Source organism: Myotis yumanensis, unplaced genomic scaffold, assembly GCF_028538775.1.
Source record: "Myotis yumanensis isolate MYYU_CA2020_CCGP unplaced genomic scaffold, mMyoYum1.0.hap1 SCAF_19, whole genome shotgun sequence".
Taxonomy (NCBI): Eukaryota; Metazoa; Chordata; class Mammalia; order Chiroptera; family Vespertilionidae; genus Myotis; species Myotis yumanensis.
Window position 1 is genome coordinate 11,509,029 of NW_027223770.1, and position 12,711 is coordinate 11,521,739.

Here is a 12,711-nt window from a genome sequence, read left to right on the forward strand (position 1 = left end):
GTTTTACTAAATTTTATTCATTATTCTTGTATTTCAGTTGCTTGTAATTTTTCTTCATAGAGTTTTTCCAGAAAACACGTGTTTGGTAAACTTTGAGTCTTTTTATGCCTGAAAATATCTTTCATGCTCACATTTTATCACCTTGCATCTGGGGTTGCTTATAAGAAGACTGATGTCTGATTATACTTCCTTTGTAAGTACATCTACTTTTTTCTTATACTTTTTAGGATTTTTACATTCTGAATCTGTTTAGAGTCTTTGTGAGCCCTTTCAATCTGGGAAATGCCTGTTTTTTTCAGATAATGCTTACTTCCTCTCCTGTTTCCTCTGCTAGATTTAAGCCTGCCTGGCTGAGTGGCCTGGGAGTCCCACTCCACCTCCACTGCCACTACCACACCAGACCTGTCTTCAGAATCTGATTCCTCAGGTTTTAGTTAACTAAGAAGTCTTTTTTGCTTTTACCTTTTTAAAAAATATATATTTTATTGATTTTTTACAGAGAGGAAAGGAGAAGGATAGAGAGTTAGGAACATCGATGAGAGAGAAACATCGATCAGCTGCCTCCTGCACACTCCCCACTGGGGATATGCCCGCAACCGAGGTACATGCCCTTGACTGGAATCGAACCTGGGACCCTTCAGTCCGCAGGCTGATGCTCTATCCACTGAGCCAAACAGGTTAGGGCTTTGCTTTTACTTTTTTAAAGAAAGTTTTTTGTACCCTTTTAAAAATTTGGCGCTAGAGACCCAAGTCTGATATCCTGAAATAGAAAAAGAAGTGTTTTAACATACCAGTTTCTTAATAAGAGCTGGTCCTGGGCTGTAATTTGTGAGCTACCTTTTTGGGACCATGGACCAGTCAGGTTTCTCTCAAAATATTTAAAAAAATATATATATATACTTTTATTGATCTCAGAGAGGAAGAAAGAGAGAGAATGGGAATCAAACTGTGACCTTCTGGTTCATAGGTCGATGCTCAACCGTTGGGCCTAAACCCCAGTGTGGCTGCTTGTGCCACAGCATCCTGGGTGAGTTACTAACCCCTCTGCCGCCCCCGACCCCCTAGTTTCTTCACCTGTGAGGTGAGAATGACAATAGGTCCTACTTTAAGGAAACTGTGGATGTTTAAATTAAAAGTATCTATAAAATGCTTACCACAAAGCCTGAAATGGACAAACATTATTCATAAATTATCTAGGTTATAAAATAAATAATAAAATGTTTAAAAACTATTTGAAGGCAGTCCAATTTTCCAGTTGGCAGTAGTTTTACCATTTTATTTTCTAGATACTGACAATCTAGCTTCTACTGGCTTGGTCCTCAGGGGTGTTAGTCTTCCCCTTTGTGCAAATAAGATGGGGACCTTTTCTCACCAAGTTAGAGCCTCATGGGCTCTAGACCATCTAATCCAATCTCTCATTTCACCTCCAGAAGAGAACTCCAATGGCACCTCCACAGTGAAAACTGGAACCTACCGGTGTGGTACGCAGCTTCCGCCGCCATCTCTGAAAGACTGACTGCGGTCATCCAGGTATTCTCCAACCTCAGGTACTCTTGCTGTTTTGAAGTCATCTGTAAATTAAACATGAAGGGCTTAAGCACATTTAAAGGACTTATTCAAAATGGCAGATTTAGAGAACAGTGACTGGTTAGACACCACAAGGAGGCAGGAGCTGGCATACAGAAATGCCTGACTCCTTGCTTACCTCAACTCTGGCTCCTATAATCACCTGCCACACTTCATCTTCCTCCTGTGAATTCATTTTCCCGAGTAAACTTGTATATTGTCGGTACAGAGAAACTAAGGTATAAACAGCCTACAAATAGAATAAACAAGTCTGAGTGAAATGAGTGACGCATATGAAGTAGGATTAGTGAGACCCACACCTGCAGATGATAAAGTCCCATTACAGCAAACTGGCCTTCAGTCCTCGCCTCCCAGACACGCATGGTGTGGGAAATCGGGGCATTATTCCAGGGCGAGAGCTCCACTTATCAACTTTCGTGTTTTTAAAAGCTTGTGAGTAATTCAGACATAGAAAGAGAGCACAGTGCAGAGGGGAACTGAGAAGGCTCAGGAAAAAGCCACTAGAAAATAAAGATATGAGAATTTTAAATGATTCTGATTACCCATATACTCTATTAGGTCACAACAATGGTTTCCAAACTGTCCTCACAGAGAAGCCCCTGGTGCTGCTGGTGGTAGACTTTGGGCCCTTTCACCCCTAACAGAACCAAATCATCTTGGTTCCCCCGTCTTATAAACTGCGCTGCTATATTTAAGGTTTTTCTTTTAAAAACCAGTGCTTTCGATCAGGGCAAGAGTAAGTATTTTAGGCTTTGTGGGCCCTATAACCGACTGCAACTGTTAACTCACAAAAGCAGGCACCAGACCAGCTTGGTCTGTGAGCCAGGTTGCTAACCACTGGTCTAGATGAGCGAGGCTTACCTTAGTATACTCTGTGATGGCTTCAATCAATGCATACGTGGTCTGCGAGAGAAAGGTGGAGGTGCTATCTGTTACCAGAGACACAGCCCTCCTCATTAGTGCGTCGTTACTGAGAGCATGAGGCTCTGATTTCTGAAAGACACAAACATTTTCACTCAACTTCCAAAGCACGAGCAGAGGTGTCCCAGACAGCCTGGTGGAAACATAATTCTCATACTGCACCATCAACCGCTTCTTTTTAAGCTTATTTTGGCTATTTAAGACAATAAGTAGAAATAATTCCAGAGCATGCTCTCTACCTACAAACTCTGCTGCAAACAGCAAAGTTTTCTTTTCATAAAAGGCTAGTTGTTATAACCAACAAATCTCATGAAGGTATGATTCATTCATTACCACAGTGCTAGATGCTTGGGATATGAAAATAAAGATATATTCTTTGCCCTCAAAGATTTCAGATAAGGAGGGGAAGGGCTGGAGGTTATAGAGAACTTGAAAAAGGAATGCAATCAAGACCATGAGAGCAATCACTTCTGTGTTGAATGAGAACAGCTTACAAAAGGCTTCACAGAGTTGAGGATTAAGCGGAGAAGAAAGTAAATGGGCAACTCTGAGTAGAATGAGCTCTGACCACAGCGATTGTGCTAGAAAAGCCAATATAACCACCTGACTCTGCCTTTTCTTCCTCAGCAGAACCCTGACTGTACTACAACTAACAAAGAAACCAACCCCCTCCGTCACCTAGTGTCCTGTTCTTGCTAAAGAGTGTAAATACATAGTGTGGCCTGTTGAAAGCAGCAGTCAATAAATATCTCTGATACAGGAGCAAATCAAGACTTTATTTATCATATCTGTATTTCATTCAATCAAATAAGTATTCATTATGTACTGTACACTGAAGGGCTAGAAAGGGAGGAATGACAGTATTTGTGCTTATGAGAAGCTAATTTTGATCTGTTCTGATAACTTACGTCTTCATAATGCCCTACATTTTACAGTGCACTTTCACCAGTTCAGATAGTATCACTTCTTTTTTAATAGATGAGGAAATGGAAGCTCAGAGAAGTTATATAATTTCACCAAAAAGACAGACATCCAGACCTCACACTAAATCTTCCCATGGGCTCTGCTGACGGACTCAGGAGAGAGCCAAATGGACTATCATCAAATATAAAAATAGACAACATTAAGTGGTCAGAAAAGGAGATTGTTGGACGAGGAATGCTTTAAGGAGAGATGGATGTGGGCCTGAAGATAACGAGGATTAGTGGTGAGGCATCTGGTTAGAAGACACAATGAGGAAAAGAAAACGTGTGTAGGGGTGTTCAGGAACTGGGGCGGGAGGGCACGGTGTCCCTTGGATTTGAGTCTAACACAATGCAGAGCTGCCGCAGGTGCTGAACAAAAATGCTGTTCCTGCAGAACTGGAGCAGCGGTTCTCAACCTGTGGGTCGAGACCCCTTTGGCGGTCGAACGACCCTTTCACAGGAGTCACCTAAGACCATTCTGCATATCAGATATTTACATTATGATTCATAACAGTAGCAACATTACAGTTATGAAGTAGCAACGAAAATAATTTTATGGTTGGGTCACAACATGAGGAACTGTATTTAAAGGGCCAGAAGGTTGAGGACCACTGAACTAGAGGTTCCTCTTATGTGACCCAGACTAGTACACAAACTGAGAAAAGACAAACCCAAAAATGTCCTAATTGTGACTGAAAATGGCTTGCTGTTCAAGTAAAGGTTTTAAGGTTAAAGATTCATCAATGTGCAGTGACAAAAGTTAAAGTGGAGGCACAAAAAGGTGAGGGCTCATCAGTGAGCCTCAGAGGATGCTGAAAATACTTGTAATAAATGGAATTAATCTTATGATAAACACATATTTACATGTCAGGAATATTTTGCTAAAGTAGAATTTGCTGGTTTCCTATTTAGTTCTTCCGGAAAGATTATAACCAGTGATTTTAAAAATAAGGTACCACCTTTCATATCAACTGTCTACTTAACACTTGGAGTGGGGGAAACGAGTTAAGTCGGCTCGCGTGAATTGCGCGTACTCAGCGGGAGCCGTCTTAACTCGGTTCATATAGATTTGCGGTGGAGTGCGGGAAACGTGTAAACTCGGGCCGATTGTAACTGCGTATTACCAAATATTTGTTTGTTTGCCGTTCACAAAGATACCTACCTGCGTATGCGAACCGTTTCATACCCATTGGGGTAATAGGTATCATAAAAATCCCTGATTTTGCGCGGGAAACCTAAATAATTGCCCGCGCCATCTTATATTTTGGCGGGAAATTCACCCCACACCGGAGTGTTAACAGTTCCACCTAGATGTCTACTAAATATCTCAGACCATCAATTCTTTATTTCTTCCTCCAAAAACCTACAGCACTCCATTGTTTCAGTTGCTTAGGCCTTTGTAAAGCATCTAGGTCAGGGGTCCTCAAACTTTTTAAACAGGGGGCCAGTTCACTGTCCCTCAGACCGTTGGAGGGCCGGACTATAGTTTAAAAAAAAACTATGAACAAATTCCTATGCACACTGCACATATCTTATTTTGAAGTAAAAAAAAAACGGGAACAAATACAATATTTGTATTTGCATGTGGCCCGTGGGCCTAGTTTGAGGACCCCTGATCTAGTTTATATACTCCACATCTGACTCATCAGCAAGCCCTGCTGACGACACGTGACCCTATTCTCCCCACCTCCACTGCTCCCGCCTAGACCAAGTGCACCATCATCTCGTGCCTAGACTCCTCTTGGTTTTCCTACTTTCACATGCACCTTTAAAAATTATGTCAGATGACATAATACTATATATGGAAAACCCTAAAGACTCCTTCCAAAAAATTAGAATAAATGACTTCAATAAAGTTGCACGATACAGAATCCACATACAGAAATCTGTTGTTTCTATACACCAATAATAAATGATCAGAAGGAGAAATTAAGAAAATAGTTCATTCACAATTGCATGAGAAATATACCTAGGAATAAATTTAACCAAAGAGGTGAAAGTCCTATACTCTGAAAACTGTAAGATACTGAACAAGACACAAATAAATGGAAGGATTAACATCATTATAATGTCCTCACTACTAAAAGTGACATACAGATTCAGTGCAATCCCTATTAAAATACCAATGGCATTCTCCTCAAAATTAGACCACCTATTCCTAAAATTTATATGGAACCACAAAACACCCCAAATAACCAAAGAAATCTTGAGAAAGTGGGAGCTATCATGCTCTCTGATTATTAAACTATACTATAAAGCGACAATAATCACACAGTATGGTACTGGCATAAAAAAAGACAGGACAATGGAATAAAGAGTCCAGAAATAAAACCTCACTTATATGGTCAATCTATGACAAAGGCAGCAAGGATATACAATGGGGGTAAAGACAATCACTTCAGTAAGTGGTGTTGGAAAAACTGGACAAATAGACCACTTTCTTACACCATATACAAAAATAAACTCAAAATAGGTAAAAAACTTAAATGTTAGACCTGAAACCATTAAATTCCTAGAAGGAAAAATACAGGCAATAAACTCTTAACAGTATCTTTTTGAAAATATCTCCTCAAGCCAGGGTAACAAAAGAGAAAATAAACAAATGGTAATATATCAAAAAGTCTTGCAAAGGAAACCACCAACAAAGTGAAAAGATAACCTGCTGAATGCGAGAAGATATTCACAAATGATACATCTAATAAAGGTTTAACGTCTAAAATATATAAAGAACTCATACAACACCCCCCCGCCAAAATAAAAAATTAAAACATGTCAGGACCTGAACAGATATTTTCCCCAAGATGGCCAACACACATGAAAAGATGTTCAACATCACTAATCACCACAGAAATGCACACTAAAACCACAATGATCACCTCACACCTGTCAGAATAGCTATTAGCTCTTTTTTTTTTTTTTTAAATATATTTTATTGATTTTTTACGGAGAGGAAGGGAGAGAGATAGAGAGCCAGAAACATCGATGAGAGAGAAACATCGATCAGCTGCCTCCTGCACATCTCCCACTGGGGATGTGCCCGCAACCCAGGCACATGCCCTTGACCGGAATCGAACCCAGGACCCTTCAGTCCGCAGGCCGACACTCTATCCACTGAGCCAAACCGGTTTCGGCATGGCTATTAGCTCTTATCAACAAATCAACAAGTGCTGAGGAGGATGCGGAGAAAAGGGAGCCCTCATGCGCTGCTGATGGGATTGTAAATTAGTGGAGCCGCTATGGAAAATAATACGGAGTTTCCCCCCAAAATTAAAAATAGAACTGCCGCCGAAACCGGTTTGGCTCAGTGGATAGAGCGTCTGCAGACTGAAAGGTCCGAGGTTCGATTCCGGTCAAGGGCATGTACCTGGGTTTCGGGCACATCCCCAGTAGGAGATGTGCAGGAGGCAGCTGATCGATGTTTCTCTCTCATCGATGTTTCTAACTCTCTCTCTCTCTCCCTTCCTCTCTGTAAAAAATCAATAAAATATATTTAAAAAAAAAAAAATAGAACTGCCATACGATCCAGCAATTCCACTTCTGGGTATTTATCTGAAAACAAAATCACTAATTAAAAAAGATATAGCCCTGGCTGGGTTGGCTCAGTGGATAGAGCCTAGGTTGCAGACTCAATCCCCAGTGGGAGGCTTGCAGGAGGCAGCCAATCAATGATTCTCTCATCACTGATGTTTCTATCTCTCTCTCTCTTTCTCCCCCTCCCTTCCTCTCTGAAAGCAATAAAAATGTATTTTAAAAAAAAGATATATGCATTCTATGTTCATTTACAGTAGCCAAGATACAGAAGCAACCTAGGTGTCCAGGGATAGATGAATGGATAAAGATGTGGTATGTATGTGTATGTACAAACACACACAATGGAATATTATTCAGCAATATAAAAGAAGGAAATCTTGCCATTTGCAACAACATGGCTGGACCTTGAGGGTATTATGCTTCTACCTTTGCACTTGAGTTCCTTCTGCCTAGAAAGTCTTCCCCAAAATATTGTATGGCTCACTCTCGCATGCTCCGATATCAAACTATACTACAAAGTTTGTTCTGCTCTCTACTTAACCACCACGTCATCAGAGTGGACACCCTATCTAAAACATAACTCGGTCCAGCACTTCCTATCGCTCCCCCTATTTGTTTTCTGCACAGCACTTATCACCTGGCTTTTTTTAAAAAAAGATGTTTTTTATTGATTTGAGAGAAAGGGAGAAAAAAAGGGGGGCTGAGAAAAAAAAATAGAACACACCGACTGAATCAAACCTGTGATGCTCAACCCACTGAGCCACACTAGCCAGGGCCACCTGGCATTTTATCTCTGTTCATTTTCTCCCCTTTCTTCTCTCCAGTGTGTACGGTACACAAAAAACGCTCAAGACATTTTTGTTAAACGAAAGACTATTTCGGTGATAGACTGTAATATACTCTTACTTCTCTTTTCCCTCCTTTTACAATTTGACAACTTCAGAAACTGTTCCTACAAAAAGAGGAAACCAAAATGGGAATATTAATGTTTGGTCAGCTCTGAAGACGCGGCACGGTGGAGAGTACACCCTGCTGTGTGTACGTGTGTGTGCGCGCGCGCGTGTGAGAGAGCGAGCAAGTTCGCGCTGGTAGAACCATGAGAGCTGCTGTGCGGGGACACGCTGCCCCAGGGCACACGGGGCCTTACCTGCGCGATGGGAACTGCACACAGGGTCACACCGACGCCCACGGCCACCGCTTTGTGCCATGGTCTTACCAACTCCGAGAAACAGCGCCTCCGGAAGCTGGCCTCGGCAGGAACACTCCGTCTGTATCTAGGCACAGAGGTCACATCTATTTTTTTTAACGTTTTTATTGATTTCAGAGAGGAAGGGAGAGGGAGACAGGGATAGAAACATCAGTGATGAGAGGGAACCATTGACGGGCTGCTTCCTGCACCTGAGCCCTGACCAGGAATCTGCGACTTCCTGGTTCATAGGTCAATGCTTAACCACTGAGCCACCGGCTGGGCCAGAGGTCACACCCACTAATCTGTACCGGACCCCGCGACTCACTCACGGGGGCGGGAACTCCCACTGCGGCTTCGCAGGAACCTACGGGCAGGTGTGGGGTCGGCCTTGCGGGCGGCGGGGCGCGCTGGGCTGGGAAGCCCGGGACTGGCTGAAGCCCCCACCCGCCCCCCCGCCTGCCCCCCAGGTCCGCGAACCCCTGCCGGGGGAATGCGAGCCGAAAGGCGGCGCTGGACTCAACAGGTGCCAGGTGTGGCCGTTTAAGCTTTTTCAAACCTCACACTCAAGCCCCCGCGGGCAGAGTCCGATAGTCCCCGCCGACCACACCTGGACCCGCAGGTGCTGCCCGACTCCCCGGCCCCTTCTGCCCGCAGGGAACGCTTCCGCCGCCGGCCCGGGCTTCGAGAGCAGCGGGAACTCGCGGGCGGGCCGAGCCGCCCCAGGAGGACAGCGGGAGGCCCCGGGCTCGCGTTCGCAAGTGGGATAACGGAAACGCCGCCAGTGAGGGAAGAACCCGGCCCCGCCGAGGCGGGACGTCCTCGGACCAGAGAGAGGGGCGGGCCGAGGAGGCAAGGGCACGCCAGCAAGGCCGGCGCTGCGCCCCGCCGAGCGCTCTCCGTCGCCTCTTCGTCTCCCGTCCCGCCCCGCCACACCTACTCCGCGGCGGTACCTGAAGAAGGAGGAGACGCTCCGCGACAGCCAACTCCTCAGAGCCGCCATCCCACGGCCCGCGGACGCCAGACGCACACGCCGGAAGTGACGAAGCTTCGTGAGCGGGGGGGCGGGGCGCGGCCTCCACTCCAGAGGGCCTGGCCCCATGACCACGCCCCAGCCCGAGTGAGCCGTCGTGATTGGGTAGGCGGAGAAGGGGCGGGGTTTAGGGAAACGGCTGTAACGGTCGCGCCCGGTACCCAACCGCCGGAGCTTCCGCGCGGGGAGGGCCGGGCCCTGGCCTGAGGGCACGGGGTGGGCGGGGCGAAGCCGGCCGTGGTGACGCGTGGCTGGACCCCGGCCCCGGAGCGAGGAGGCCGGGAGGGGCGGGGAGCCGCGCGGAGGCGCTGTCACTTCAGCACCAGGAAGTAGGTGGTCCAGCCGGCCAGCAGCAGCGCGCCCAGGAGCACCGTGTAGCTGAGGAGCACGAAGGCCAGCAGCTCCCGCAGCAGCTGCAGCACGTGGATGGTGGACGAGGCCGGCATCGCCCTGCGCCGGAGGCCCGAAGACCTGCGGGCACGGGCAGCCGGGAGACCCTGAGTATGCAGAGCGCCGGTTCCGCCCGCGGCCAGCCTCCAGCGGACACTAGTGGACGCAGGTGGCTGGGTGAGGTCCCGCCCTCCTGGGTGAACACCGCCCTAAGGCTAAGAAGCCCAAAGCGCCGATGTTGGCCTCACCACCGCCTGGATGCTCATTCTTTTAAACCAAAAGTTCCCCGTCAGGATCTGGGCTTGGACGGCAGAGCAGCCTAGCGGTTCCCAGCTCCGCTGCTGCGTGAGTCCCTCCCCTGCCGCTCCTCCCATCCACCTCCTGCATTTTTAATGTTGCGAGTGCTGCTAATGGGCTGATGGAGTAAAGCTTTCTTTCCCCACCGCTCAGCTGCAGCTCAAGCCATCTGCTGCTCGGAGGGAAAGAGGAGGCCCACCTGGGGAGGGAAGGCCGCAGGCCCCCACTGCAGCCCCCTGGCCCCAGCGGGTCAGTAGCAGATCTGAGATCTTTGCTGTGGTCCGCACGCTAGCCCTCTGGCGGCCAGGACTGCAGGAGTGCCAGGAGGTGGCTCTCAATATGATTCTGGGCTCATCTCCTTCCCCATCGTGCTCCAGCCCCACTGCTCTCCCACCACAGATGGAATGAGATGGTGACCATCACCAACCAGCTCTTGACTCCACTGCTGCCCTGCCCAGGAACTCCCTTCAGCGCCCCACTAGCTTCCCTCTCCTCATTTCACTCACTTAGCCAAGTTTTCAGACGCCGCGGTGGCAGCTCAGAGCTTGCTCTCCGATCTGGTGTCCCAAGGTGGCGTGTGTGCACTCCAGCGGTCCGGCAGAGCTGCGGGATTCTCAGGCAGCAGCTGCACTCACCAACTAGGTGTGGTCCAGAGACCAATCACAGTCTCCACGTGGTCCCTGAGCTCCCGGGGAGCTGTGCACACGCGCGGTCCCAGGCCAGGCGGGGCAATGGTAACCCTGCCCACCGCTCTGCCTGTCACCACCACTGCCCACAGCGCTCCCAGGTGCGCCTGCAAGCTCTGACTTAGATGGACCAAGCCAGCGGCACACCAGGGAGTATTTCATGCCCCTTCTTGTCTGCTTTTCTAAACACTGGGGGTGGGATATACTCCAAATCCTTTTCTAACACTCACATGGAGAGCAATCCCATCCTATTCTCAGAGTCAAAGAACCACCGTACAAACGACATTCACTATGACAGCCAGCTAAGCAAAAGTTGTCTTAAAAAAACATGCAAATGTGAGCATGCGTATGTGTGAGAAACAGGCGCTGAGAACCAAGAGCTGAGTGCTTGGTTCCCAGTCACAGAGCTGAGCAGGTTAGAGGCTCATCATACAGGCACCTTCCCAAGGTGCCCACTTGCAATTTCAAGTCCTCCAACAGAGAGGCTACAAGAGCCAGTTCCGGCTGCAGCAAATACACAGCGGACCCTTCTCCCAATGCAAGAGTGAAAGAAAATAAACTTGATGCTGCTGCTGGTTATTTTGGCTTTTGTACTAGTTTGTAGTTACCGTTTCTTTGACCTTAAAAAAAAAAAAAAAAAAAGAGCAGGAAGTGCACACACCAACCCTTTTGTCAACATCATCAGCCAGAAGCAAATGGCTCTTTAATTTGATCAGGATCTCTTATTATCAAATCATTGCCCTGGCCGCAGCTCAGCTAAAAACCAGAGCAGACCATTACCAAGTGCTCAGGAAGTCAGCAAGCAGTAATTGCTCCCCGAGAGAATTGGTCATCTGAAGGGCTTCTGTGCCCTGTGTAGTCCCAGGGAAGAAAGGATGTCTAAGATTATACCTTCATCCCACACCAAAGTAACAGATGAGAAGAAAGGCTATTAAAACACCTGATTCTGGTAGTCTTGACAGCAGCCGTGGGCAAACTACGGCCCACGGGCCGAATCTGGCCCGTTTGAAATGAATAAAACTAAAAAAAAAAAAGACCGTACCCTTTTATGTAATGATGTTTACTTTGAATTTATATTAGTTCACACAAACACTCCATCCATGCTTTTGTTCCGGCCCTCCGGTCCAGTTTAAGAACCCATTGTGGCCCTCGAGTCAAAAAGTTTGCCCACCCCTGGTCTAACCCATGGTCTGTTCACGATTCACGGTCTGAGATGCCACGTTTCTACGCCTGCCATCTCTATCACAACTGCCCTTCCTGTCTGCAGACAGTTCACTCTGCTATTTATAGCATTTCTTCTTGAATTCAACTCTGCTGACTACAAACACTTCCTCCTGGTGACAGGCAGGTCTTGAACATGCAACTGAGAACAACAAACAGGCACATCATGTACAATCGTAATCCATTTCCAGGGAGGGCAGAGCTAGAATGGACTGGGACTCGCATGGGATCTTTCCTTTTCAGTTCTCTCCAAGAATTCAATGTGCTGTTTTTAATCCGCCTTTTTTTCCCCTTTTAAATATATTTTTATTGATTTCAGAGGAGAGGGAGAGGGAGATAGAAATATCGGTGAGAATCATTAATCGGCTGCCTCCTGCACGCTCCCCACTGGGGATTGGACCCGCAACCCGGGCATGTGTCCCAACCAGGAATCAAACTGTGACCTCCTGGTTCACAGGTTGATGCTCAACCACTGAGCCACACCAGCCAGGCTAATCTGCCTCCTTTTAACCATTACACTCTTGCTCCACAGTTAACTACAGTTCAAATACTTATTTCTCTGTTGGCAAAAATTCAAAGTGTATAGTAAGACACAGAACAGTGCCTATGGAGACTTCTTTATCTATGCAGACTTCTGGTGTAGCAGAATTATCTACCCAATTAGACAAAAGTCCAGACGTGATGTAAACAATCCCCCTGCTCCAGGAATAAATGTACCATTCACATACCCTTTTCTCAGTAAGGCCACACTCCTTTGAGACAAAGACTGCTTTAAGTATTAAATGAACTGACACAAAAGCGTATAAAATATATATCCACCACTTTCTATTTGCATACAAATGAAGCAATTGATGTTTTTAAGTCTTCTGCGGAATGCATTTGTAGGAGCTGACC

General features: G+C 46.7%; 3 protein-coding genes across 13 annotated transcripts in view; 1 reads left to right on the forward strand and 2 right to left on the reverse strand.

Moving 5' to 3' along the window:
- B3GNT4 (UDP-GlcNAc:betaGal beta-1,3-N-acetylglucosaminyltransferase 4) overlaps nt 1–3,267 on the forward strand; it is a 10,497-nt gene extending 7,230 nt beyond the window's left edge. For 4 of the 11 annotated variants that reach the window (XM_070399822.1, XM_070399823.1, XM_070399812.1 and 1 more), the window contains 4 exons: nt 38–677; nt 968–1,027; nt 1,431–1,547; nt 3,139–3,267. The gene's annotated coding sequence lies outside the window, so the exon portion shown is untranslated. Of the gene's footprint in view, nt 1–37; nt 678–967; nt 1,028–1,430; nt 1,548–3,135 lie in introns of all 11 variants that reach the window. The other 7 variants (XM_070399813.1, XM_070399815.1, XM_070399814.1 and 4 more) reach the window with 7 other exon arrangements.
- Nucleotides 1–9,240, reverse strand: part of DIABLO (diablo IAP-binding mitochondrial protein) — a 12,530-nt gene extending 3,290 nt beyond the window's left edge. The window contains exons 1-5 of the mRNA XM_070399824.1: nt 9,144–9,240; nt 8,152–8,278; nt 2,449–2,580; nt 1,706–1,816; nt 1,475–1,571 (exon numbers count right to left, since the gene is read on the reverse strand). Coding sequence (XP_070255925.1) covers nt 1,475–1,571; nt 1,706–1,816; nt 2,449–2,580; nt 8,152–8,278; nt 9,144–9,193 — 517 coding nt within the window. The 5' untranslated portion in view covers nt 9,194–9,240. The remainder of the gene's footprint in view (nt 1–1,474; nt 1,572–1,705; nt 1,817–2,448; nt 2,581–8,151; nt 8,279–9,143) is intronic.
- A 61-nt stretch (nt 9,241–9,301) lies between these two features.
- LOC138997891 (uncharacterized) lies at nt 9,302–10,574 on the reverse strand. The gene is made up of 2 exons (XM_070399825.1): nt 10,417–10,574; nt 9,302–9,694 (listed from the first exon to the last, which is right to left on the reverse strand). Exon 2 carries the CDS (start codon nt 9,667–9,669, stop codon nt 9,535–9,537), a length of 135 nt encoding a protein of 44 aa, XP_070255926.1. The 5' UTR covers nt 9,670–9,694; nt 10,417–10,574; the 3' UTR covers nt 9,302–9,534.
- Between the last annotated feature and the right edge of the window lie 2,137 nt (nt 10,575–12,711).